This window comes from Penicillium arizonense (assembly GCF_001773325.1).
Source record: "Penicillium arizonense strain CBS 141311 chromosome Unknown PENARI_contig008, whole genome shotgun sequence".
Lineage (NCBI taxonomy): Eukaryota > Fungi > Ascomycota > Eurotiomycetes > Eurotiales > Aspergillaceae > Penicillium > Penicillium arizonense.
Window position 1 is genome coordinate 268,482 of NW_019173285.1, and position 26,550 is coordinate 295,031.

The 26,550-nt window shown below is 49.3% G+C and overlaps 10 protein-coding genes across 10 annotated transcripts; 2 read left to right on the plus strand and 8 right to left on the minus strand.

The window, feature by feature from the left end:
* Positions 1 to 830: 830 nt before the first annotated feature.
* Positions 831 to 2,594, plus strand: PENARI_c008G10363 (uncharacterized protein; the record flags this gene model as incomplete). Its single annotated transcript, XM_022631619.1, has 2 exons — positions 831 to 1,195; positions 1,268 to 2,594. The coding sequence occupies 2 exons, from the start codon at positions 831 to 833 to the stop codon at positions 2,592 to 2,594; spliced, it is 1,692 nt and encodes a 563-aa protein (XP_022488507.1).
* A 315-nt stretch (positions 2,595 to 2,909) lies between these two features.
* Positions 2,910 to 4,093, minus strand: PENARI_c008G11439 (putative lipase/esterase family protein; the record flags this gene model as incomplete). The annotated part of the gene is made up of 3 exons (XM_022631662.1): positions 2,910 to 3,013; positions 3,072 to 3,456; positions 3,512 to 4,093. The coding sequence occupies 3 exons, from the start codon at positions 4,091 to 4,093 to the stop codon at positions 2,910 to 2,912; spliced, it is 1,071 nt and encodes a 356-aa protein (XP_022488527.1).
* Positions 4,094 to 4,805: 712 nt separating this feature from the next.
* On the minus strand, positions 4,806 to 6,023 carry PENARI_c008G06792 (uncharacterized protein; the record flags this gene model as incomplete). The annotated part of the gene is made up of 1 exon (XM_022631494.1): positions 4,806 to 6,023. One exon carries the CDS (start codon positions 6,021 to 6,023, stop codon positions 4,806 to 4,808), a length of 1,218 nt encoding a protein of 405 aa, XP_022488531.1.
* Positions 6,024 to 6,858: 835 nt separating this feature from the next.
* PENARI_c008G03284 (putative ssDNA binding protein Ssb3) lies at positions 6,859 to 7,407 on the minus strand (the record flags this gene model as incomplete). Its single annotated transcript, XM_022631376.1, has 3 exons — positions 6,859 to 6,929; positions 7,001 to 7,055; positions 7,162 to 7,407. 3 exons carry the CDS (start codon positions 7,405 to 7,407, stop codon positions 6,859 to 6,861), a joined length of 372 nt encoding a protein of 123 aa, XP_022488831.1.
* A 510-nt stretch (positions 7,408 to 7,917) lies between these two features.
* PENARI_c008G03240 (microfibrillar-associated 1 family protein) lies at positions 7,918 to 9,369 on the plus strand (the record flags this gene model as incomplete). The annotated part of the gene is made up of 1 exon (XM_022631374.1): positions 7,918 to 9,369. One exon carries the CDS (start codon positions 7,918 to 7,920, stop codon positions 9,367 to 9,369), a length of 1,452 nt encoding a protein of 483 aa, XP_022488854.1.
* Positions 9,370 to 9,857: 488 nt separating this feature from the next.
* PENARI_c008G11966 (trafficking protein particle complex subunit 5) lies at positions 9,858 to 10,716 on the minus strand (the record flags this gene model as incomplete). The annotated part of the gene is made up of 2 exons (XM_022631676.1): positions 9,858 to 10,344; positions 10,442 to 10,716. The coding sequence occupies 2 exons, from the start codon at positions 10,714 to 10,716 to the stop codon at positions 9,858 to 9,860; spliced, it is 762 nt and encodes a 253-aa protein (XP_022488621.1).
* A 1,261-nt stretch (positions 10,717 to 11,977) lies between these two features.
* On the minus strand, positions 11,978 to 13,732 carry PENARI_c008G05423 (putative NAD+ kinase; the record flags this gene model as incomplete). Its single annotated transcript, XM_022631460.1, has 5 exons — positions 11,978 to 12,134; positions 12,196 to 12,472; positions 12,548 to 13,559; positions 13,614 to 13,658; positions 13,709 to 13,732. 5 exons carry the CDS (start codon positions 13,730 to 13,732, stop codon positions 11,978 to 11,980), a joined length of 1,515 nt encoding a protein of 504 aa, XP_022488565.1.
* Positions 13,733 to 14,067: 335 nt separating this feature from the next.
* Positions 14,068 to 15,320, minus strand: PENARI_c008G07868 (uncharacterized protein; the record flags this gene model as incomplete). The annotated part of the gene is made up of 9 exons (XM_022631528.1): positions 14,068 to 14,151; positions 14,207 to 14,233; positions 14,286 to 14,420; positions 14,470 to 14,561; positions 14,637 to 14,847; positions 14,905 to 14,938; positions 15,001 to 15,072; positions 15,142 to 15,229; positions 15,317 to 15,320. 9 exons carry the CDS (start codon positions 15,318 to 15,320, stop codon positions 14,068 to 14,070), a joined length of 747 nt encoding a protein of 248 aa, XP_022488645.1.
* A 1,197-nt stretch (positions 15,321 to 16,517) lies between these two features.
* On the minus strand, positions 16,518 to 17,961 carry PENARI_c008G00493 (rRNA-processing protein LAS1; the record flags this gene model as incomplete). Its single annotated transcript, XM_022631281.1, has 4 exons — positions 16,518 to 17,010; positions 17,096 to 17,548; positions 17,642 to 17,781; positions 17,842 to 17,961. The coding sequence occupies 4 exons, from the start codon at positions 17,959 to 17,961 to the stop codon at positions 16,518 to 16,520; spliced, it is 1,206 nt and encodes a 401-aa protein (XP_022488700.1).
* Positions 17,962 to 18,407: 446 nt separating this feature from the next.
* On the minus strand, positions 18,408 to 19,508 carry PENARI_c008G09236 (uncharacterized protein; the record flags this gene model as incomplete). Its single annotated transcript, XM_022631580.1, has 1 exon — positions 18,408 to 19,508. One exon carries the CDS (start codon positions 19,506 to 19,508, stop codon positions 18,408 to 18,410), a length of 1,101 nt encoding a protein of 366 aa, XP_022488840.1.
* Between the last annotated feature and the right edge of the window lie 7,042 nt (positions 19,509 to 26,550).

A 26,550-nucleotide genomic window follows, 5' to 3' on the forward strand; every position in this document is an offset into this window, starting at 1 on the left:
GATCCGTACTCTGAGTTAGTTTGGTGTAAGTACATGCTGGAACATACAGAATTCTACCTAAATATCATAAACTCCTACTACCTAGAGTAGTCGACAGAAAGACGTGGTCAAAAGCAATGTGAGGATGCAGAGTGGGTTGAATCTCTATATCTAAGAGAAGAGAAGAGGTGGGAAACACGAGCCTTTCATGATAATGGAATCGAAGCTTTCGAAGCTCCATGGAAGCCCGAGCCCTAACCACGTGCGCTACACTTAGCCGCCTCCACGCTACCGAGAGTCCGGTGGCTCTTTCTACCAAGGGGGTGTCTTCTCCAGTAACTTTATCATGAACCATGTAATTATATATCCAGCTAATCACGCGCCCTGGAGTAATTTCCCAAAAGGATATCGTTTTCCGAAGCCGACGGTGTTCTGTGTTTTTCTCTCCGGATTCTGTTTCCCGGTGTCGGCAACGGGAATTTCGCTCGTAGAGTTCTAGAATCTCTACCGACTTGATTGGCTCAATATTAAGGTTGCAGTGGTTGCAAAGACAAATGCTGGGCGAGTAATCAGAACGGCATCCACTGGTGGTCTATTCTCCATCCTTATTCGTATATTGTACTGTCAAGCTAAGGAGGGATAGGATCCGCATCGGTCTGGGGTTTCCCATCAGTCTGGGGCATTTATTGCGGGGAAGAACGAATCTCGCCAGTCAGCTGAGGTCTATAAAACGACTAGTCTCCCCTATCTTTCTGGCCCTTTTTTTTTAGCGCTCGTGTGCCTACCTACAAAACTAACGTAGTCATCACAATATATTATCTCTTGTGTTCGACTTGATCGTCTGAACGGCAATGGCGTCCGAAAAACACGATCAAGATGCCATCACGGCTCCCCACGGCGTCACTATCTCCTCCACCGAAACAGGCGACAACATGAAAGCCGATGCGGTCATGCTGCACAATGCCAAAAATGCCACTGACAAAGAACACAAAATGACGCTCTGGCAGGGTTTGAAGCTTTATCCGAAAGCCGTCGCTTGGAGTGTTCTTATCTCCACCTGCATCGCCATGGAAGGATACGACGTATGCCTGTTATCGAACTTTTATGCCTTTCCGCAGTTTAATCGGAAGTATGGCGAGTTGTTGGCGGATGGGACATATCAGGTTCCGGCGCCGTGGCAGGCGGGATTGAGCAATGGTGTGAACGTGGGGGAAATGTAAAAAAATCCAATCCACATCTAGGCACATTACACACATTTTGAGGGTTCCTGGCTGATATCAACGAACAGTATCGGTCTCCTGTTGAACGGTTGGGTCTCCGAACGCATCGGATACAGATACACCGTCATGGCGTCCTTGACTCTCATCATCGGATTCACCGCCATCTTTTTCACAGCTCCCAATGTGCAGGTCCTACTCGTGGCCGAGATCCTCTGCGGCATTCCCTGGGGTGTCTTCCAAACCCTGTCAATCAGCTATGCCGCCGAAGTCTGTCCCGTCGCTCTGCGCGGATACCTGACCACCTACGTCAACTTCTGCTGGGGCCTCGGCCAAGCCATCGGTCTGGGCGTCATCAAATCCATGCTCGGGCGCGAAGACGAATGGGCCTATCGCATCCCTTATGCCCTTCAATGGATGTGGCCTGTCCCGTTGCTGATTGGCATCTTCTTTGCCCCCGAATCTCCCTGGTGGCTCGTCCGCAAGGGCCGTCTCGCCGACGCCAAAAACTCACTGCTGCGCTTAACCAGCCTCGACCGCGAAACCGACTTCAATGCTGACGAAACCGTCGCGATGATGGTCCACACCAACGCGCTGGAGAAGTCCGTTTCCGAGGGCGCCACCTACCTGGACTGTTTCCGGGGGACGGACTTGCGCCGCACGGAGATTGTGTGTATGGTCTGGGCGATCCAGAACTTGAGCGGCAACTCGTTTTCCAACTACTCGACCTATTTCCTGCAGCAGGCGGGGCTGTCCACGGATAAATCATATGATTTCGCGATCGGGCAGTACGGGATCAATATGGCGGGTGTGCTTGGGGCGTGGTTTCTGATGACGATGGGGATTGGACGTCGGTCGTTGTATCTGGTCGGCTTGTGTGCGCTATTCGTCATGTTGCTGATTATGGGCTTCCTGGGCCTGGTGCCCGACTCGCACAAGGACGCGGCGTCGCTGGCAACAGGCAGTTTCATGCTGGGGTGGGCGGTTTGTTATCAGCTCTCCGTCGGCACGGTGTGCTACTCGCTGGTTGCGGAGTTGTCGACGCGCAGGCTGCAGATCAAGACGGTCGTCTTGGGAAGAGCCATGTATATCGTGGTCAATATCATCTGTAGCGTGTTGACACCCTACATGCTCAATCCGGGTGCTTGGGATTGGGGCAACTTCGCCGGTTTCTTCTGGGCTGGAAGTTGTGGGTTGTGTGTGATTTACGTGTATTTCAGGGTACCCGAGCCGGCGGGAAGGACATTCGCCGAGTTGGATATCCTTTTTGAGAGAAAGGTCAGCGCGAGGAAGTTTGCATCGACTAAGGTGGATGCATTTGATGAGGCGGTAGGCCATGATGATCTGCCGGAGGACGAGGAGAAGGCGAATGTCGTTCATACTGAGGAGACCAAGTGAGGGTCTGTTGATTGGCTGTATGAAGATGCAGTATATTGAATGTAAGTTAGTAGCTAGGAAGAGATCTTCGTTGATGAATCATACGTTATATGAATATTTTGCCGAGCAACATACAACCGTAGTCATATCAAATGACAAGGGTAACAACCTTCCATCTGTACCATACCCGGTCGATTATCTTCAGGTATCTGTATTAGACACTTGAACGATAACAAAGCTAACCTTTCAGCAGACATTCACCATTACCATTGAGGTGAGACTTTTCAATATAATTTCACAGAAAACTACGATACATATACATGCTCCGCGCCCCTTTCATCCCTGATGCTCCACGTTCGAGGTATGAACATCACTAAGGAAATGAACAGCGTCATCGAAAACTTGGTCTCTAATCTTGGTGTCGATGAAGATCGATGGAACTATTCCTCGTGAGTATAGTCATAGTCATCAAACCAGGAAATTGACAGTTTAAGTTACCTTCTAGCCATCCATGGATCTGACCGTCGAAGAACATGCTCTTAATTTGGTAAGGGCCCAATGCAATACCTTCCGATGGCTTCTTCCGGGTATATTCTGTATTCTGTGATATCTGGCGATTAATCACTGCAGCTTCTTCTTCTAGTCTTTGTATGAATAGCGTCTGTTCATGTAGAAGAATATCGACACTGGGAACCACAAACAGCATGTTTCGCGGTAGTGAGCTAATATCAGCCAGTATTGGGTGTAGTAATGGGTTCTCCAGGTTCCTCTGTCGATCCGGGCCTGCGTATGCATCCATCAGAGGTAACAGAAATTCCAATGGGTCCTTCGCCGGGAATCCTGGCGGTTTCGGCTTCTCCCACGGAGGCAATCTTAGGTCAACCTGCCATACAGTGTTAGCTCCCAAAGCCAGAACTTTGAACAAAGAAGCTACTGACCGGCGCATAAAAGGTCACGGACGCCTTGACACAAAAATCGGATCCATGCAATCGCTGGGCAACTCCTAACGCAAGATTCCCGCCCGCGGAAAATCCGCTGACAGTGAGAAGCCTTGGATCTGCACCCCATAGCCTTTCTGCGTTCTGGATCATCCACTCGGCCACATCTTGCACGTCCTCGTGCGCTGCCGGAAAAGTATACCGTGGCGCATAGCGATACGAAGTGGAGACGACAACACACCCATTCTCAGCGGCCACCTTTCGACAAAATTGTGTATGTCCTTCTGGCAGGCCGCCGAGAAATCCACCTCCATGGATATTAAGATGTATACCTTTGTTTGTGCGTGGGAGCGACGATTCTGATGGGATAAAGATAATCGCCCGGGCGGACAGGCCTGGCGTACGAAGCGGAATCCAGATCACTGTCCCCTTATCTCGGCCGCGCGACGAGAAGTACTGAATAGTGTTTGCGAGGAGAGAGATAGGCTGGAGTGCGAGTAATCTCCATCGCACGGTGAAGGGAAGAGATGGGCAGAAGAGGGCGTCGTAGAGAGGGCCGAACCAGCGGTAGATGGCTGACATGATTAGCATTCACAATGAACGGTACATGTAATGAGTCTAAAAAGTACAACAATGTTCTAAATATGCGAAGGGTCAGCCACCACGAAAATACGAGAGACCCGATGCTAAGAAATGATTAGTGAGCATGACCCTGGGCGCCCTCGTAAAGCGGCGGCACCGTAATTGGGCAAGTCGCAGCCGCGGCCTAAAATCCGGTATATATAGCTACATATATGTGTGTGGGTAGTCGAGTACGGTGGCTGTTATGCAAGCTCGGGAATGATGGTTTGTTCAATTGACTAGACTTATGACAAGTATTAAGGGGAAGTGAATAATTAATATTGGATCTAAGCCATACATATTCATACATGACAACTCTCCGTGAAGAAGTCCCACAGGTGGTAATAAATGCTTTGGTATTTGGCTGTAGGTTGTCCCTTGGCGATGTGCTTCTAAGTACAAAAAGAACAGCGCAGATCAGATGCCCAAGGCCAGCAAATGTCAGAGAAAGGAAAAAGGACAAATGATATTGCGGGTATCAGAGAAGAAAAAGCTAGGAGTAACCGCATGTCATTTAAAACGAGAGTTCAGACTAGGAATCGGCACTGTGTCCAGTTCAACTTTGAGTTTCAATCTGTTTAGGAACCTCGAGCGCTTCTCTTTAGCTTGAAAGAGCTAAGGGTGAGCGCCGCTCCAGGCGGCAAATTCAACGTGCTGCCGGCGCTGCCTTTCCTTAGGTATACTGAGCTCGCAAAAAAGCCTCAACATACAGCATCGAACATTCCATGTGCGTGTTCGTATCTGTGACCAACCCACCGCACTCCTTGCAAAAATGCACCTCGGCCATGTGCTTATCTGCAGCATTTGCAGTGGGGAATACCAGATGGCATATCTCACAAGGGATATCTGTCTCGAAAGGGACATCTGGTTCACGCTTTATTTCTGGCTCCGAAGAGTCATGGGTGGCAGTGTGTCGCTCGAGCTGGCCCCGAGTCCGAAACTCAAGACAGCAGAGGTCGCATCCAAAGATACGCCAGTGAGCCTTGACAGCCATGTGCTGGACAACTCCGTCCTCGGTGTTGAAAACACGCTCGCAAGTGTCGCATTTGAAGGATATGATTGCTGCTACTGGTCTTGCATATCTCCGGGGTCTGATGCCTGCGCGTGTGTGAGGTCGTATGCTCGTGTTTGGTCCGGTGCTGGTGCTGGTGTTTGTGTGAGTGCGTTGCTGATCTTGGGGCTGGGGCCAGTGTTCCTTAGCATCCATGTGCTGGTTAGCACCTTGCTGGGTGCTGAACAGACGATCACACGTCTCGCACGGAAACCCTCCCGTGAAGTGAACGCCTGTTATGTTAATTCTCATGTTGCTAATTCTCACGGATTGATAGATGTATCTACCTGTTTCTGGGTTATATTGTTCCTTCACGTCGATAGAACCATGTTGCATGTTGGGTAAAGCAGGCAACGGCTCTTCAGGCCACAACTGTTCTGGGCCCGCAATGCCCATGGGTCGAGAGCCAGGTGGAGCGCGGTGCGGACGTTGTGACTGCTCCGGCCAGTGGCTCTTCACGTCCATGTGCTGGTTGACAGCTAGCAGGGAGCTGAACTGACGCTCGCACACCGCGCATCCATAGTTTTTGGCCCGGTTGCTGGTTGTGTCCAGAATCACATCGATGGAATGGTAGCTGTGGACACTTTCGTTGAGTCCTGTTTCCAGGTTGTATCGTATGCTAGTATGCTTATAGTAAGCATTCAGAGCACGAGTGAGTTGGGTGCCCGTCGTGGCATATGAGAGAGACCTCTGGAGTTGCTCGTTCGAGTTCCCATCGTGTGCCTGGCCCTGAAGAAATCCGGGGGCAGAGGGAGTTCTGTGGTCTTTTAAGTCCATGTGTTTTTCACAGTCCTCTCTGACGGCGAAGCACATGCAGCAGCTTTGGCATTGGTAATGCATGTTGGAATGAGTGAGTGGGCAAGAGAGAAGATGGAAGGTTGTGAGGGCAGCTTTCAATGGGACAAAAAGTGACCATGTGCCTTCTCGCCTTGGACGATTTTCGTTAGATTTGCATGTGGCTGAAAGAAGCTTAACGCTTGCTTGAACGAGCACAACACTAGCTCTGGTCTCACGGTTCATACGTGTAGAAGGAGATCATAGGCGAAAGGACTTGGCTTTGATGCCGGCTGCGTCAGATCTCTCGACTGTGCGTGTCCTCAACTTGTCGTGTGTCCTCAACTTGTCGTGTGTCCTCAACTTTTCGTGTGTCCTCAACCTTTCATGCTCTCGACTTTTCAAGTCTCGAAGGCTGTACCCAGTGTACCTATTCGTGACCTTTCGTGACCTTTCGTTACTTTCTCGTTACTCGACCTACTCTACAATTTCGCTCGATGTTCGAGTTTCAGCAAAGTGGACTAGCTCAATGGTCCTTGGGAAAAGATTTGATCGTAACCTCGTATGTAAAATGCAAAAAGTCAGGGAATCACAAAGAAAAACCACAGTGACGGTGTCAATACCTCGACCAACATCGAATCCGTCCTCGCCATGAGATCGTCTAATCTATTGCAAGATTGACGGGCTTCGATTGGGCCATGCGGGTGATAGACCTTGTTTGGTAGTCCGCTAAGGCCTGCCTTGCAACATCATATGGAATCAATGCTGTCTTTTTGGAGAAGTTCACACTTTCCAGTGACTCCACTCAACACAGCAGGCCATCAAGCATCACAGACAGACAGTTCACTTTCACTGGAAAGAAGCACAACCCATATGCTTGAAGTTCTCGCCTGCCAATCCTTTACTCGACGTTGTAAAAGATGTTTGTGAACCGATGCGTAGCATTGACAACCTGCTCATAGATCTTGTAATCTGCATTACATATCAGTATCTCGGTACAGTACACATATCCTGCTTAATCAAAGCAAAGGAAGGATACATACCGCAATCAGCAGGGTCACCCCACTCCGTAGAGCCCAAAACACGAAGTCCGTATCCCTATAAGTTAACCCACATTAGCATGCCACTCTCGCATAAGTATTATGCCCCAGCTTCAAGCCTTCAAGGCCAGCAACCCCCCAGAGAAGAAGAGTATAAAACACACCTGACCACCCTCAAGATCAGCCACTTTCCCAACAACCTCAACCAGCTTCCCGACTTGCAGCCGCGCATCGGACTTCAAGATAAGTGTGACATCACCGTTGTTTCCACAGGTGAGGGTTCCAGTGCTGCCGTGCAATGCGGTGACGGTGCCGAGTAAACGCACGGTGTATGTGGTGTGCGAACCAGCGCTGGAGGGGTGGAAGGCGTGGAGGTGGGAGGGGAGAATGCGGGGAGTTTGAAGAGACATGTTGACCGATTGCTAATTTTTTTATCTGTGCTGAGATCGTGCTCCGGTAAACTGCTTGAAAAATGGGGGTTTGACGCCTTGGCTTGTTTGAGAGCGAGCGTGGAGTTGATCGACGCGTGAATCGCGGGTCGCGTGGTCACGTGGTGATTGAATAGTATGCGATGAGCTTGGCTGTATTTGCTGCGCTGAAATTGAACAGATTGTACCCGTTAAGCTACAATTGCAAGCAGGGCGATGGACTCAATCTTGACAGTAAATCAGACAGCCAGAGCCACTTAGTGGTACGGCCAAATCCAGCTGTTCATTACTCGCAGCTTTGATATCATCACGTGACCGGATATCGTTTCAGCAAAAGCTTCAGCCCGGTACGTCAGTTGACTAGATCAACATCATAGCTCCTTCCACACTGCCGCAATACTTTGCGCTGGAGCTTCCAGCCAGGAGACTGAGATCTTCATATAACTACCCTTTTGAACCCTGTTCCCTCTCCTACGCATCAATCCATCGACAATGCCTCCTCCGCTCCCCTCCTCCCACCGGGGGATGACAGCAAACCCTATCAAACCCAGTCGCTACCGCCCCGGAAAGGCAGTTCCCGAAGACCTCTCCTCTTCTGAAGAGGAGGAAGAGGAAGAGGATGTCGAGGCGCAAAGAGAACAAGAGCGGCGCAGACAAGCCGAGGCGCAGCGCCGGAGACAGCAACCCAAAGCTAGTTCATTCCCTGCAGCTGCAGTAGCACAAAAGACCGAGGAAGATGAAGATGAAGAAGGGTTCGTCACCGAGGACGAAGAAGACGAGGCCGCCCCTGCGCCAAAAGCTGTGCCACAAACTACAGCCTACGACGTAAAGCCTGCAGTGCCTAAGACTGTTCCCGCATCTGGACCGGTTGGCAGCGAAGAAGAGGAGGAGGAGGAAGAGGAAGAGGAAGAAGAAAGCTCAGAAGAAGAAAGCAGTTCAGAAGACGAAGCACCGCGACGCATACTCATCCGACCAACATTCATAAAAAAAGACAAGCGCAACGCCGCCCAAGAGTCTGCCGGCCAGACCCAGAGCAAAACCAGCGCAGCAGACCAAGCAGCGGAAGCAGAAGCCCGACGCGCAGCACAACGCAAAGAAAAAGCAGACATGCTAATCCGCGATCAACTCGAAAAAGAAGCAATCGCACGCTCAACAGCCAACCGAGCCTGGGACGACGACGAGCTCGTCGAAGCCGACGATGAAGAAGCAATCGACGACAAAGACGACGTCGATCCAGAAGCCGAGCGCGCAGCCTGGAAACTGCGCGAACTAAAGCGCGTCAAGCGATCCCGCGAAGCAATCGAAGAAGCCGAGAAAGAACGCGAAGAAATCGAGCGCCGGCGCAACCTCACAGCCGAAGAGCGGGACCGCGAAGACCGCGAGTTCATTTCGAAGCAGAAGGAAGAACGCGAGGCTACGCGCGGCCAGACAGGCTTTATGCAGCGGTATTTCCACAAGGGTGCTTTCTTCCGCGGGGATCAAGAGGCGGAGGGTCTGGATCAGCGGAATCTCATGGGTGCTCGATTTGAGGATGATGTTAATCGTGATACGCTGCCGCAGTATATGCAGGTGCGCGATATGACCAAGCTGGGCAAGAAGGGCCGGACTCGGTATCGGGATTTGAAGACTGAGGATACGGGCCGGTTTGGGGATGGGCTTGAGAATCGGAGGAGGAGGGATGGGCCACCTGAGGGTGTAACTGATGAACGGTTTATGCCTGACCGTGGTGATGACCGTGACCGTGATCGCGGGCCGACTGGTGCTAATGCTAGTGTTGTCAGGCCGCGGCGGAGGTCGAGGTCTAGGTCGGGTTCGCCGCGGCGGGATCGGGATCGGCGTGAGAGGGATTCGGGGAGGTATGATCGGAGTCGATCTAGGGAGAGACGGAAGCGAAGCCCGTCGCCTTATGAGGACCGGGAGAAGAGGCGGCGTGTGGATTCGTGAGTACGTCTAGATATCCGATCTCCTTGGTCATTGGCGTTGGGTTCTGAAAAGTGCATGGGTGGATTTGATTTGATATCTGCATTAGGAGCAACGTGCAACCTTGGAACAAGTTCTATGTTTGTATGTAATATAGCATGTCCTCTCCTGGAGGAATTGTATTGTAATATCAGGCCGTCAAGGACTTTTGTACATAGACTCCCACATTCGAAGCAACATATGGCGAGCTCCCAGATCCGGACAACAACCCGTACGTTCCATGAGACTCCCAGGAAACGCCGGCGCCAGAATCATGGACTTTGAACGTCAAACAATCAGCGCCTGACCACCCAACAAGATGCCACGACATAGCCCCCCAAACGCCATTGATCTATCAAGCTAGCAAGAGCACGACGACCGGGCATCTGCTCAAGCAGAATGCATGTCTCAAAGTCAGGCATATCCCACGTCATCATGGACGTATAGCCTTAACACGGATCCATGATCATAATTTATTTAACACCAGCCCGCTCTAAAACCTTCTCCCTCTCCATAACGCTATCCCCAAACCTAACCAGAAACACAGTCCGACTAGGCCACATCTCAGTAGGCTGATTATGCGCCGAGACCTTCGTCTCAAAACCACACCCATCACAGACACCCTCGATAATACCAGCCACGAAGGCAGCACAGTTGAGCATACTCATCTCACGCGGCACGCTGATGTATGTGTTTACTAGCGGGTCGTTGTCCGTGATCATGTACTCATTAGGCGTGTCTGGAGACACGGAATGCTCGAGTGCATCTGCGGAACGACCGAAGAGCAGGCGCCAGAGGGGGCCGTGGATTAGGTGCAGGAGGGTTATGATGCGGAGGGGGCGGTTGGGTGGTGAAGAGGAGGTTGAGGAGCTTGAGAGGGCTGAGGAGGAGGTTGATGTTGAGCGGTAGAAGAGGAGGTCTAGGAGGCGGAGGCCGAGGGGGTACCCTTGTTCGTTTAGGCTGGGGGTTGGGTCAGTATGGTATTTCTTGATAGATTGGATGGGTCTGTCGGGCTGTATATGGGAGATTGCGGGTTTGGTTCAGTGGTGTAGCGTACCGTTTCTCGAGGTCTTGGATACCTGTTACCCTCCGCTGGGCATACGTGACCATCTCTCCGAATAAATAGGCGAAGCTTGCCCGGCTGAGTTCTGCATTGCGGCTGCGGTTCAGGTGTCGGTCGTAGATTGTTTTGCGATTGGATGGTACTCGAAGACCGGGGGATTGTGGTAATGTCTGGGCTTGTTGTTGTGTCTGTTTGTCGTTTGGCCCTGATTGCTGCGTCCCGCCATTGCTGATGGACAGCATCGTGGAGTGCCGGGGAGGCGCAGCCATGGTTGTGTTAGATGTCGAACGATGTTAACAGTCCAGAGGATTGATGTCGATATATGAGCTCATGGATTGCGCTGTGGTCATGGCATCTATGGGGAGGTTGAGGTGGGTGAACATGCAGTGGATGCGATAGCTACGGCGGAGCACATCTCCCTCGGGTGCAGCCTCGGAGAATTTCATGCTGGGAACTTCCAAGTTGTCTACGAGGGATACCGTTACTACTTGGATTTTACGCGTTACAGAGTAGAAAGTTTTCAGCGAAATGTACCATATATTCATGCTAAACTAATATTGTTTCCAGCACAACAGCACAAGCACTCAGCAGTGCTTCATGCGAAGATAAATCGCAAACCACCGAGCAAGAGCTGCGGCGACAACGCAACCAGAAGCAGCGCGCAAAGCAAGCTGAGTGTATGTGTGTATGCAAAGGATAGTATCGAGTATCCCAAGAGGGTGATGATGAAACAAGATGCTGTTCTGAAGACACAATTAGCGCCCGTCCGACTGTAAAAAACTCGATAGAAAATAATTCCAAAGAACAGCCAAATAGTTCTCAGACATCCAAGGAAGATATTCCGCCCATTGCCGCCTTGATTGGGTTCAAGCGACGGCTAGCGTGGAAACTGCGAATGTAGGAAGTTTTTCATCTTCGAACGGCGTAGCCGTTGGCTGATGGGTGCAAAGGGAGAATGAAGAAAAAGTCTGCGACTTACCAAGTCAGTAGAAGAAGTACATGGCGATAATGTACTTCAAATGGATTTTTTTCTCGTGGAAGCCAACATAAAACTTCGCAGTCGAGAAACTGAGGAAGATGAAGAAGGAAAAAGTTTTCGGGCCGGCGAAGGCCTTTTATAGGGCCGAGCGGAGCTGCCCCGGAAACCAGCTGGTTGACCCATACGAAGCTTCTAGCAAAAAAAAAAAAAAAAATAAGAGTCCACCCGGTGAATAGAAACATACAGTAAGGACAATAATTGTATTTATGTCACAAGGACTATTAAAAATAAGTTAAAGTTACGTGTTGAAGCTATGTGTGTCCAAGGAATCGATATCAAGTTAAGATTTTTTTTTGTAAATTTGTTAGCCAAAGCCCAGCGCCCAATCAGGCGAAATTTGGCCTAGATTTAGTATGGAACCCATATGTACTCCGTAAATAAGCCACTCGGTGGCTGTCCAAAAAAGTAACCCCCAAACTCAGACAGAAAATACGTAAAATGGTCAAAGAAATCATGTCTCCAGGCGACGCGGCATATTGCCAACAGCCGTGTTACTTGAAACTCTTTTGCTTTTGTCGCGAGTTCCAATTCAACGTCTTGGAAATACTATGCACCCAGTCTTCACCCTGCCCACCGTGAGGTAAGACATTGGCAAAGGGATATCTTGACGCTGACACTGTAACGTAGTCGCCGGGGTGTAGCTCGACCCTGGAGTAGAAGGTCAGTCAGATATAGAATCCTAGCATAATATACATATGCAGCAACATACCTCTCACGTCCATCGAAACTAGCCCACGAGCTCGTCCGCGCATCGTACGGTACACCCATACGTAAGACAATGGTATCTGGTAAAATGATCGGCCGGAAGGATAGCGTATGAGCACAGATTGCGGTGACAAGGATGACAGGGTTCTCCGGGTGAGAGAGAGACCCGCCAGCAGCGAGATTGTAAGCCGTCGAGCCGGTTGGGGTAGCAATGCAGATTCCATCTGCAAGCAGGGTGGTGAAATGCTCATCATCGCCGAAGAGTTCAATTTGAGACATGGCTGCAGAGAAGACGGTTAGCATTTACTGCTGTGGAACCTCACACTGGATACCAAAACGGAGGAGAATCATCATACTTGGGTTTGGCCCGCGATCGAGAACGACATCGTTCAAAATCTCATACACTCGATCCGGAGTATGCGTCAATGTGTCTTCCCCTTCCTCTCCAATCAATTCCTCTACCAAATCTCGATTTGAGAAAGTTCGCGCATCCGGGTCTTTAGCGCGGGCTTTGCTGCGCATGATGGTACATTCAAACCGTAATCGAAGACTGACGACCACGCCCTCCCGAAACGCAGTCTCAAGTGTCTTTTGGTAATCCGCAAAGTCGAACTTGGTCAGGAAGCCTAATGAGCCCAGCGCGAAAGAAAGCACCGGCGGCACGATACGCTGGAACAGCCAGCTGGTGTAGAGAACAGTGCCATCACCGCCGAGTGTGATCACAAAATCAAACAGATGGGGGCGTTCATGCGCAAGCTTAGGATCCCAATACTTGAGCCGGCCCTGCGCAGAGGGCTCGTCCTCGACTAGTTGCAGCGCTCCAAAATCCGGGTGCGTCTCCAGTCGGCGCTCAACATAGACCACGTAAAGGGAGTCTCGGTCTTTAGAGAGTAGCCACCTAGTCACTTTCCGAGTCAGGCTAACCAGTGATTCGTCCTGCGCCTTGCATACCACAAAGACATTCTTGACTGTGAGCTTGAGTCTGATGCTGCCCAGCTTCTTAGATAGTTTGCGCACATTATAGGCCATATCTGAGAGCTGTCGTTTCGTCAGATGTCGAGATTCAATGATTGTCGGTGCTGGTCTGATGTTGCCTTTGGTCTCGTCGTCCACAATAGACAACAGAGTTTCCGGCTGCGGAGCTTTGAGGTTGGCCGCGAGCTCATCATCTTCGTTTAATGTTCGAATTGCGTCTTCTTCTATGTCCCGGGGATGTTTGGGGGGATTTGTCCATTCGCTTGCAATGAGATTGTGGACGTAACAGGCGGTCGTCATGTCGTTCTGGGCTAGGTGGGGTAGGACATTGGGTTTTTCCATCGTAACGAGGGAGGACTTGCGGCGGTGGTTAGAGTCGGGGTAGAACACTACCTGGGCTTGAGTCAATGACTGTTTGAAAGTTGTTAAGAAGCTGTGGCAACGTACCTCCAGATGGTTCTGAGCCTCTGTGTCGCTCGACCCTCCATGGCTCTGACACTGATCAGTCCCTGGGATATCTATGTCTAATGATGACCACTTACATCATCCACAGCTGCCTTGTCCATCGCGCTGAAATACTGGAGTTGTCCAGGTTCTCACTCTCTCATAGTGGTGGAGGAGACCTGCGGAGCGGTGGGTTGGCGTGGAATGGTGGGTGGGTATGACGTCGGCTTTGGAACAACAGCACATATTGTCGGGGTTTGTCCGAACTTCTGGGGTAAATTGTTTAATTAGAGAAACACCGGGATATTATGTTTATTTGCCTTTTTCCAGCTTGGCAGATTACTTAGACCTCGGGAGAGCTCGCTCTCGCCGAAACATCCCTTCCACGAGAATCTATCGGAACGGAGACAGTAATAGGATATACACCTTCCATTTACGCTAACCAGACTTTGATACTTTATGAGTTGTTCTTCATCTCTCTCAATGCTGCCATCACATCCACTGGATCGGTCTTGCCAGTAACCTTCTGGATCTCGGGGTCCTGAATATATGGAATGAGCACCAGTAAATGGAAGAGTAAAGGGTATAGAACTTACATGGACACGCATGAACACATTGTGGAGCTATGAAACTGTCAGCCTTGACCGAGAACAATAAAATCCAATTGGTTCCTACCTTCTCGTCGCCAATGGTGAATTTCCCTTGTGTCTGCTGGTTCTGCTCGGCAAACGCCTGGAGCTTCTTGATCGGCTCAGTCTGAGAGACCGCAATGCAGAACTTCACATTCGCCTTGGTGTACTCGTGGCCGGGCTGAAAGATGTCAGTATACATCTCGACAGAAGCAAGAGGGCCAACCTACATAAACCTTGGTGTCATCTGGTAAAGCTGCAAGGGTCTCATTCAAGGCCTTGTGCATCTCCTTTGCATTTCCTTCAAAGAATCGGCCACATCCTGGTTCAAAGGTCAGTATACGAGTTCATCAACGGACTGAACAGTCATGGAAGGGGGGAAAAATAGCAGACATACCACCAATGAACAGAGTATCGCCTGTGAACACAACACGTTGGTCTCCATCTTGCATGTAGTAGCAGATGCTATCTTGCGTGTGACAAGGAGTGTGCAATGCTTTGACGGAGATACGATCTCCAATCTTGAACTCATCACCATGCCCGGGGGTCTTGGTAACAGACTCGCAGTCCTTACCACCGATGACCTGGAGTCCCTTGAATTGTTTCAGCTAGTAAAACAGTTAGCGTGGAAAACGAGACCTAACAGATCAAGAGATCATGCATACAATATCATTGTTACCGCCAGCATGATCCCAGTGGCTATTTATGAATTGTCAGTAAATTTGGACTCCATCCAGCTCATTCAAAGAGACTCAACATACTGGTGAGTGTTAACAATGGCTGTCAGATCAATCTTGCCAGCATCAATCTGAGACTTCAATTCCGGTGCAACTCTGCCAGTAGAAACAAATTAGCACACATGCAATGCCTAGATATCCCAACCCAATCTGCAGGGCACTCACTCAGGCGGGTTGGCAGGATCAATAATAACCGACTTCTTAGTCGGCTCATCGGTCACAAGGTAGGCGTAGTTATTGCCCTTCCCCGTCCCTATATGTCAAAGCTAGAGTAAGCAAACACAGTTCCAATGTTGATGTATACGACACGGTGTTCTTGAAGATCTGGAGCCCAACATACACATGGGAATTGATTGGATATGCATGGCTCTGAGCTGAGATCTGAAAAGAGGCGAAGTAGATCCAGATAACCGAGTCCTTAAGAAGTTCATTACAAGCAATCAGAATGTGGGGGAAGCTTTACCTGTGAGACTTGGAGTCAAGCTGGGTAAGTACATTTCAGTCTGGGCATATAATCTGTGGCACGTGACAGCCTGCCACCCCTCTATAAGTCAACGGCCTCTAGCGTTCAGTCTATATCAAGGCAATTCCAATGTTTACCTCTCACAATCTTTTATTTTGTGACCGCTCTTATAGATATTTCCCCCCTCCCGTTCCATACATGTATTGATCACGACCTGCGCATCACACGGAATAATACGAGCCCTTTTCTTTTCCAGATGAACTCTCTAAGATCTGCAGGAGACGCCAAAAAATACTCTGGGATTCGATAAAAGCCTCACTATTTCGTAACAATTGACAGAAAAGCTGGGTTAGGTGGTCCAAGACATCTCTGGCTTTCGGGATGTGCTTTCTGCCTACAAATTATAATCACGATACGCCTTGCTTGAACCAACGTGTACATATATTCGCATTTTTCTTTTGAGAGAATTTTCCTGACCTGTCATGGCTCAATTACCAATTTTACGACAGAGAGTCTTTCAAAGCTGTCAGGTTTAGGCTAACATTATTTATGTGTTCCACAGTCGCTCTTTCTTCGGCTCTGCAGGCGGGTCGATCCAATTACATGAGATCATGGATCGCTAGCCACCGAGGTGGAAGACTTACTAATTTCTGCGCGAGAAAGGAGCTGAATTTTCTTGAGTACAAGGATGGTGGTCGTCATCTTGATGCACTTTCCTGGGAGGCTTACCTCAAGGAGATTGATCTGGCTCGCTATCGGTCAATGCAGATTTACTATCCGCCAGACAGCTACAACAGGGTACTGGAGCATGTCTAGCGTGGTGGACGTGAGTAGGGCTAGCGCATTACATTTTATTGAGGCCTTGTTCAGCAGCAAATCAGAGGAGACCAGATTGATTAGCAATCAGTGATCATGCTGCTGAGGGGCGTGCTCAGATCTACGCAACGAGAAGCAGCAGCTCGCGGATCAGCAACGTCATCCGGATGAACTATTTTTCCTTGGCATATAACTTAGTAGACATTTGTTATATTCAATTGCTGCCAGCAGCATGTTCATTTTGTTCTTTTACAAGTTCTGTCTAATTACTCGATACGACGCCCAGAGGCCGATTATCCCATTTTTCCACGAATCCCCACCCATGCTGCTGCAGCTTCTCTGAGAGCTGGAAGCCTGCACCTGATGAACCATTCCTGGTAGATTTGTCTTTCGAGACACGGTTCTTGGTAGCAGATCGAGAGCTTGGAGCCTTTTTAAATCCATCGGCCTGCTTCTTTAAATGGCGGCTCAACAATTTCGTAAAGTGGTGTTGACTCTCATCGCAAGCTTGTATAACATAGCTTTGCGGGCATGATTGCCTGTGGAATTCCCAGAACGAATGTGTGAGGATATGAGACAGCCACAGATACATAGCTTCAGATAGCGGACTCTCAGCTGCATCGGCCGGGTTCTTGAAGGCGAGATCATTGACCATATCTTCTGTCAGGTGCCTTAAGAACGAAGGATGAGTCTCAGCAACCCTTTGCAGGACAGGGTCCCATTCTCTGAAAGAATCATTCAAAGACTCTCCAAGCCTAAATTTCACAAAAAAGTCAGCACACCAGTCCACTCCCTCATATCCAGAGTATCCCGAAAACACGGGCAAGATGATCAACTCACTTCCTTCCAGCAGGAACCAAAACACCCCTCTCAAGCAAAACCTCCGACAAAAGCCTAACGGCACCGGCAGAAACATTACAGATAGAGACAAGCTGCATAGCAACCGAAACACCGAAATCGCGCTTCCGCTTCTTAGAAACGGCCTGCCCATCCGCATCCGCACCACAAAGAGGCTGCAAAGCATCTTCCAGAGCGGCCTTAACAGATGCACCATCGTCATGGTCTAATACAGGCGCGTAGCTTGCATCGGCAATACCAGCCCAGTAGTTGTCCCAGAGCCACTCTAGCGAGCGCTGCGCTGCCTTGCGCAGGACAACGAGAGATGGTGGCTCGCGGTGGGTTGCTTCGTGGCGGAGTTCCACGAAGGAGGCTGGGAGGCCTAGATCCATTGCGCGCTGGAACATTGTTCGGCGAACGCCGTGGATTTTGGTGTCTACCAGGCCGGTGACGAAGCTGTAGGTGGTGTCAGTTATGTGTTGGAATGAATGTATTTTCATAGATTCAAACCCCCCCCAAAAAAAGGGAAGTAGAGCCGATGATACTCACCGACAGAAAGCAGCGGAATAAGTCGCCCGAATAGAGAAGATGGAATTGCTCTCCGCATCATCATGGAGAATGGCATCTGTTAACAAGGCAGTAGCCTCGACGTGATGCGGCACATTGCCACGTAGCTTCCAAGCCTCGACCTTGATAAACGCAAATATCAGTGATCAATGCCCTATCTGAATAAATCCAGTCATACATACCACTGCACAGCCATGAGCACGCCTATCGGGTCCTTCACATGACGACGTGGGATAAAACTCATTCCGCACGTCCAGTAACTCAGACTTGGACTTCCAAGCCGTGAAAATGACCTTTGCCATTTCTGCTGCCCGGAATCAAACAAGTAAATTCGAAGTTGTATGAATTCTGCTATGCTTGCATGACTTTTCGAGCTTGATGTTTCGCCGCGAAATATTCTCGGCAGATGGTTTTTCCTTGGGGAGATTTTGCCGATGCTTGTTTATTCCTGGCCAATCAGAGTAGAGGATTGTATACTTCGTCCATCAACAAACGAGTTTAAGTATCTTACAAGGAAAGGAGTTATGTGAGATGTAGTAGTAAATATTCTTCAGCGAACTTGTATGTCAGATCGTTTGAGTACATTGATCAACTTCCAAACAAAATTGTAATGGGATACGAGTCATATCGTCCCAGGGTATCCGTGTATCCGACGCCACAAAATAATAGTAATAAACTCCACGCTATGCCGCTGTTAAGCTAAAAATGTTGATAAAAAGCAAACAAAAAGGTGTGTCGAGCGACCGGCTCAGATCCACCCGTAGCCGTAGCTCATGCAGGGTTGGTTCAAGGCGGCGAATGGCTGAGCAGTCATGGAATGCTGATCAGCGTCATCGTGTTCGAAGAAGAAAGACCGATGCAGCAGGTTCAGAGCTTGCTTGGGCTGCTGCTTGGGGATGAAAGTCGACTGGTGGACCGGAGCAAGTTCATCCGAGACAACTGGTTGCTGGGGCGATTGCTGCCCGACGCTCTCGGCCTCTGCGTCCGCCTCGTCATCCTTGTCTTCGTCGGAAGGCGTGAATGTCTCTTCGAGCTTGAGACCCTTGCCCGACTTTGATTGTGGGGCGCGGGCTAATGTTCCGTTGGGCTGGTTGTAGAGACCCATACCGACCAGTTCTTCCTCGGGCTTGCCGGCCTTCTTTGGCACAGCGATCGGTTGGATTGGATCTTCGAACTGTTGAATCGGAAGAAAGTCGGGTGTTGATGGTCCGCTCATTTCACCGGGCGATGGGACGCTGACATAGCTTGGACAGGTTGTCTCCGGTGGGGGGATGTTGGTTCCCATGGAGAGCATATCCAAGGTCCAGTTGTCGGAAGCCGGCTGCGACATGGCTGAAAAATCGGTTGACATGGCGGTAACGTCCCATGGCATCGGCTCGACCTGCGAGCCAGTCATTGAGAGCATCGTGGGCTGTTGCGGGAGTGGCAACTCCTCTTGCATGTCCGAATAGACTGGGAAGTAGCTGTTTGGCGAGAAGGATGGATCCGCCGTCATGGGATATGACATGACATCGTCGCCCCCGTAGACTGCTGAGTTCAAGTACTGATCAGGGAGAGGACCGATGCCGGCGTAGTTGTCCGAGATGTAATCGGGCATGCATTGCGGGTTTGAAAGGCCCCGAGCTCTTGCCGATGATGGGTGCCAACTGGTCGGGCGAGATTTCCGGACCGCGGAGGCAAGGAGGGCTTCTTCCAAGGAGGTCTGATATTGAGTAGGCATGCCAAGCATCACATTCTGGCTGACGGTCGACCGCCGTCTGTTCATTGCTGAAGGACTGTTGCCAGCACTACGAGGCTTTACGACCCGAGTGTGTCTCGGCCGAGGGAAGGCACGGACCAGATCCTGCATGGTTTGGCTATAAGTTGCATTGTCTTGAAACCATTGGGAGCCTGTCGAAGAGGGCTGTGGTTGACAGTAGTAATTGGCCATATAAGAGAAGTGTAAAGAAGTCAAGAGTATAGTTAGACCTGAAGGGGAAATGGAGTCAGTATATAAAGTCAGTATGATGGTGGCGGTAACAGCTTACGTAGGTGGAAATATAGGGTAAAATTAAAAGGTGGGACGTGAAAGGCCAATGTTCCTTCAGGAACAGAGAGAGTGAGGTATGAAGATCAGGCAAGGCAGGGCTTATAAAAAGGAATCTAGGGAGCCTGATCTACGATCCCACAGCACATGCTAAGATGACACGACGTTGACACTAAAGGAGCCTAGACGCAAATAAAAGGTAACCTGGAACCGAAGCCATGAATCAGGGCAGTTCTACCGTTTCGACAAGGGCCAGGAATACTCCGGAGTGCAGCAAATAGGGAGTAGAAAGTGGGGGGGGATCGGACCTGTGGGAACATGGAACATGCTTTTTGAGGCGAACATGGGGAAGATTCATACATTAGCTGTACATGGATACAGTAGGACTAGGAGTATAATGGACCCTCACACGGGCCTAGTCTGGGGCTACTCCCGTGTTCCTTTCTTTTTTCTTCTTTTTTTTTAGACTTATTTTATTTACATTTATTAATTATCTATAGTACGTACTAGGGCCCTGTTTGAGGCCTAAGAAGGACTAGTTTCTCTTTTCGCTTCTACAGAAAAACTAAAGAGTCAAGAACCTTGGCCCTCTAACCGCCCATGGAATGCTTTGTGACCTACGATTCGGACCGATCTGCGACCAATACCTCAGACTGAGCGCTATAAGAATGTGACTATTTTATTACCCCTACTGGACCCGTTACGCAAGGGTTACAATGTGATAGCTTTCTACATACAGGGGGGGGGAAGTGGAGTGTAGAAAATAGACCGTCATACTCTTTGGCGGACCCCTTCCTAAAGTTTACATTACTGTACACATACCCGGCTATTCTCATGCACACATTCTCCTATCCGGAGTACATGTACATGATGCAGGAGATGCATCATTGCCACCTAAAGGTGAGCAATCTTATTCTACTACTGCACAGTCTACCTAATATACAAAGGTAGTGGTGTAGGGACTGTTTATTTGTTGGTCCATGTTATCCCCAAAATAGACATCTCCACCAATCATTCGGACTGGCTGAAAAGAGAAACTTGGGCCATAGTGCGTGTGTTAGGCTACCTGCATTTTTGTCGGGATCAGCATTCGAGGTCATTCTCTAGTATCACCTGAGAAAAAGAGGGGTGGGCACCAACCAATATGTAGCTCATGGTAGCGTATCGATCCGAGTGCCTCAACGTTTTGTGGACCTGTTTCATCGGTCCATAAAAGGGCGCCACCAAAACCAGAACATGCGTGTCTTTGAGCGGGAAGCTCGGCAATCCCAAGCGTTGAACCCGCGTGGAGCTAGGTACCGTCCATTGGGGCCTTGGGTGCGGAACGGAGTTTTCATGCGGTTGACGTTTCAATTATGAGTGGAGATATGACCAGTCTACTATATTCCCGGGCAAGATTGACACCAATTTCAGAATCCAATGAAAAGAAATTAAAGCCCACTTTGTGTCACCGATCAGGAAACGAGTGGTTGAGCCACCATTCACAACGTGGCCGGGCGGATCTGATCGTGCTTAGGGCTCAAAGCCAAGAACAGGCCATTTCAGGGGTCTTGGATTTGGATGTCCACCATGGACTATAGTATTCCATATTTCATATTCCAGGATATGGCAGTGTAAACCTCAACCTATTAGGGCCACGTCTTACACGTAATTGCTACATGTATACGAATCACAGCTGATCTCGATATGCCTGCAAAACACATCCACACGGCAACAGCCCGGAACACATTTGCAGGCCCACTTCCTGCACAGCAGGGGCCACAGTAAAAAAAACCGAAAAAAAAAAAGAAAAAAACTTGGCATTGGCAAAAGATTGGCAGGAATTGGAGACAATGTACAATTTCCAGAAGGGGGGCTAAATCAATAATAATCAAAGTTCTCCTCCTAGTGGACCGCTGACACCATCTAAAATTGCCGATCTCTGGAGTATGGCACACCGTAACAACATAGTAAGACATCACACCTGGTCACACACCCCTTGGAACGGGAACAACGGACATATCCGACAGGATTATGGATTTGGGATTCTGGGACTCTGGGATTCTGGACTCAGGATTTCTCTCCAAACCCTGCATGCCAGGCAAGATTCGAGGGCACTCAGGCGGTCGCCGTCCGAGACCACGCTACATCGGGCTTTGATCAGCCTCCTTGGGGGTCTCCACTAAAGTAACCTCCGAAAGGGCGTGTGTATGCCATGAACTCCGTTTCACTCCTTAGCCCCCACTAATGGGGCAAGGGGGGCCGATCCCAGCTTCCTTCGTCCTTCCAGACGTTCCAGTCGGGGTTTCTGATTGCCCGTTTCTAAGGAATGCAGCGGGAGGGAGCTGCGGGACTAAGTCAATTTGGCTTGCTTTAGCGCCATGTCATCAGCTCTTTACGGTGTAGCATCTGATGAGAATGTTCGGGTCACTCAGATAGCCGTGCGTTCCTTTGTTCTACTGTAATTAACAAATTAAATAGAATTAAATAGAAAATTACATTACTTTGCTACCTCGGCTTTTTCTCCTTGTTCATCTCACCTCTAGGTCTTGACGATCGGATTATGCTCGGTCATTGTACAGACGGTCCCAGGGAGGCAGTCCAGGCATGACGGGCAGTGCGGGCAGTACGGTGCTGAGCTGTGTCTCTAGTTGAAACTAAGAGTGCTCCCGATAGGTTGCAACCTAGAATCAGCTGGCTGTTCGGAATTAGACCAGCTTAAGCCAAACAAAGCCTGCAGTCCGGACCCTAAAAGCTGTACTTGCAGGGCCCTGTGACACAGCGCCTCGCCAGGTCTGAGATATATAGAGACACGGAAGCATAGCCAACTACAAAAACACTGCGGGTATTTCGTCACCGACTCCTATAGCTGAAGTTTATTCAAAATCCAACACTCGGGTGTTCTGACGCCTGCGGCGTGACGCCACACAAGGTCCAGGTGCAGGTGGATCGATCCTTATCACAGTCAACAACAAACCGAGTGGCGGAGTAGAAACCCAAAGGAACGGGGGCTATAGACACGTTGTCACTTAGGAATCCAATCACTGCCTCACCGTCCAATTTACTGAAACCTACTCCAATTTATGGAGTACAGGTAGTCCAATTCGCCCGTTCACCCTACACACCAACCATCGCCCCAGGTTTAAACTCGGTGCTTAACCGCGCACCTTCGGATCCACCCCATTCTTGGCCAGTGCTCACTCCTTTTTCACGATCTGCTAGGAATGCCGATCTTGCTCCGAACGAGGCAAACTCAAAAGATCACAAAATGAGTTCCCATGCAGGGGCCGATCCCTCGTATGCAATTTGGCTCCGGTTCCATTTCCTTCTATGCGAAGGACTCACTAACTTATTATTTTCACTTTTTCACTAACTTACGGAAACTACGGTTCCAGTTCCAAGGTTGACATCCACATGCACACTCTCTCCGCGGTGACTCAACCTCTGCGGGTGCTGCCAGAAGAAGATCAGTGCAGCTGATCGCAGGGGTATCTGCACTGTGCGAACAGCTGCGGTGAGGTGGCACACCTCCGTGCAGTGTAACTCGATAGTAAATATATCGGAGCGCTGTGATCTCATTCCTTGCAGTATTACATGTATATGCTCGGCAGTTAATGTGATGGAGATTTGACTTTGATCCTCCAATCCTATACGCTTCATCCACTGTACGGAGGTGTGTCGGAGGCTTTTGATTAGTGGGCTTTAGTGCAGTGCACGCACCTTAGGTTGTCACTGATGGGCGCTGGTTGGCTGCTTAAACGGCAAAAAGAGGCCTTTCATTCCCTGCTAGTATCCATATTTTCTTTGCTTTTTTTCGGCTGCTTACGAGATAAGAAGGGCTCGAGGCCTTCTTGTAGTCAGTTTGCTCTCCATATTTCCTCGGGTTCACTAACCCTCTTTGGGTTGTTTAATGTGCTGCGACTACTGTATTAGCTGTGGCAACAGAAACCTACCGCAGACTTCCAACTAAAATCTCCATTTATGATTGTTCCAGTCCCTTGGGTTGCTTCGCTTCTACCTTCACCGTATTCTTCACTCCACCGAGCCACCCTTTTTTCATTCCTACTTGGGCCTTCCACCGGGTATGTATGCCGTGGCACACAGATGTGATATACAGTGCCTCCACCCTTTCATTCTGCGTTCTGCATTCTAAGTCTAGACACGGCTGCTCAGACCCGTACCATCCTTGTTTGTCTCAGTGTGCTGTATGACTACTATAGATCCAAAAATTGAGGCGCTGTAGGCACCAAGCCTACGTATGTTTGACTGCAACATGTACATTGCACATGTACACTTGCAGCCCCCATTCATTCCCCTATTAAAAGATCAAAAGGATTAGCGGTGGACACAACCCCCCGAGCCCCAGTCTCCTCAAAGCGCCCCACACTGCGTGCATCTTTTCCCGATCGGACGAATCTTTCAACGGGGTTCGTCGCCCCCTTCAAGTCCGTCCCAGGCCAATTGTACAATATGAGAAACCATAAAAGTCGAGCCGGGAAGGCCCGGACGTGTATGCCGCGTTATTGAATTTGGGCACTGGGCTTTGCAGAGGATATTACGCTTTTCAGAATATGGTACTTGTACACCTGTAGATCCCCGGTGGGGGGTAACGGTACATGGTGTGCTCATTAGTGTTGGTGTTAGTGTTAGTGCAAGGTTTTCTGCGCTAACTATAGCTTCCACAATGGTGCCGCCCCCTTGAGGAAAGTGAAGAGTTTTGACTTGCTTTTCCGTCTGAATTGAATGGATCAAGTGGAATAGAGATCTGCCGATCAGGGAGATCAGCGTCAATCTTCTGTGTTTGCTTCTGCCTATTTGGTGTCGGTCTGGGATTTAAGTGCCTTGCGCCCGGGCGTTTTCTACTAGTAGAAATTGGTGATGGTAATTGCTGTTAGCTTGGGATCTAAGATGCAGTTCCTCTTTTTGGGCGATGCTCCTCTGTCGATGTTACTTCGGCTTTCAATGTAGATTGGATCCCGAGATCTTCAGTTGTAGGACGCCGGAGGTCTATTCGCGACTGTCATCTGACTAGTTCAATCTAAGGAATGGAGCTTAGTGATAGATTTGGGTCTAGGGCTGAAGAGATTTTTCAATTGTTAATCTCGGCTTAGTGCTCGCGGACTTGGGTAACCGATATTTCGCTAGACTACGCTATAGTGATAAGTTGTAAAGATTTTGGTTGTCAAGATTATGACCAAAAAAAACAAAACGAAACAATACTTCTCCTTATTGATATATCTGGGAATCAGGATGCATAGCTGCTAAATTTGGGAAGGCAATTGAGAAAATATATATGTCTTGGAACCGCTGCCGTGCGCAAACATCTAGACATTGGCCCACCATACGACAGTGAAAGAAAACTAATCACTATAAAAGCTGAAAAGTCCTATCAGTGGCGAGAAGCACACTGCCGTTGATTTACTCGACCAGGTTTGTAGCTGAAACGACCAATGATTCGTGTAAATGCAGATGTAGGCCACGTCGCAACCGCCAATATACCTTTGCTGACTGGGATATGACCCAAAGGATTACAGCACACTGACAGTAGTTGCAGCCCCAGAGAATGTGGCTCCTTTCGCTAGAGCCGGCCTTTTTCCCCTGAGGGTGTCCCGGTATCCTCCCATGCCTCACATCTATATCACTTCGCCCAGCTTTTCTCGAAATCAATGTGCCCGTGGGTCTTAAAGGGTAAGATTGCTCATTCTAGGTCACAGTACGTGCAAACAGGTGCTTAGACGTTTCATTAGCCATGCTGTTGTATACGCCGGAAGCTTTTGCCTGGAAGCACCGCAGGAAGAAGTTTGTGCCGGGCAACATACCAAGACGTCTCGAAATGATGCGATAGGGAAGATAAACAAAGCAATCAGTAAGCTGTAGCTTGCCGTAGATTTTCATTATATCTCTACTTTGACTCCTCGCGCAAGTCGATATCAAACTTTTCGAAGACTCGTACACGGTGTAGCTGCAACTGCTCTGCAATTGTCGACAATATCCTTTGCCCAAGAACTGCAGAGTCAGTTGTTGAAACTTGTGTCAAGAACGGGTGACCTTTTGTTAAGAGAGTATATTGTATATCTCCAGTACCATGATTGCGAGGGTGAGAATAGGCACGAGAACAATGAAGGGTGTGATGTACCTGTAGAATGTGTCTGCAGAATAGATTAGCATACAAGCCCTGTGGAACCAGTCACAATATATCAAGACGACAGAGAGATCAACGGCAAATAGGCAGTGAAAGGAAACGTTCAGCGAGTCGTGCACGTATGCCGCATTCCTGGCTCATGTATCCCACAGAGCCATTCTGGAGCTTGATAGATAAATAGACCACTGTCGAAATAAAATTCCCAATGTAATTATAGATTTTTGTCTGGTCCTAAACGCTAGAGCTTGAAGCAGCTCATGGTTCGTGTTGCTTATTGCGTTTCACGAACCAAACTGGCAGACATTCGAGTTGTTTTTATTCATTATTGTGGTCCTGTTTGATGATGAGAGCCACTTGTTGATGAGAGTCATGAAAGAATGCTTGATATAGTTGAATGGACACAAATCGAAGACATCAGTATTGAATCCTTGAGTGACTTGGACAAGGTGATGGCTGGGTTACGAAGCAGGCACCCTGCAACTGGCATTGTACAAGGAGTCAACGATTGAGTTGAGCCGGAGAATGTATTAGAGGACTTATATAAGGGCAATCATGTTGCTTATGTGTTCCCCGGGGGGATCTCGGTTCATTTCGCCAAATTATATGACCTGAGAACAGCCAGAAAATTCGTAATTGAACATTGTTATCCTCAGTCTCATGATTCGATGGGCACAACAGTGACTACTTCTGGTACAAAGCGCGGTGTTGAAACTGCCTGCCAAAGCAAATGCTTATTGTTTGTCC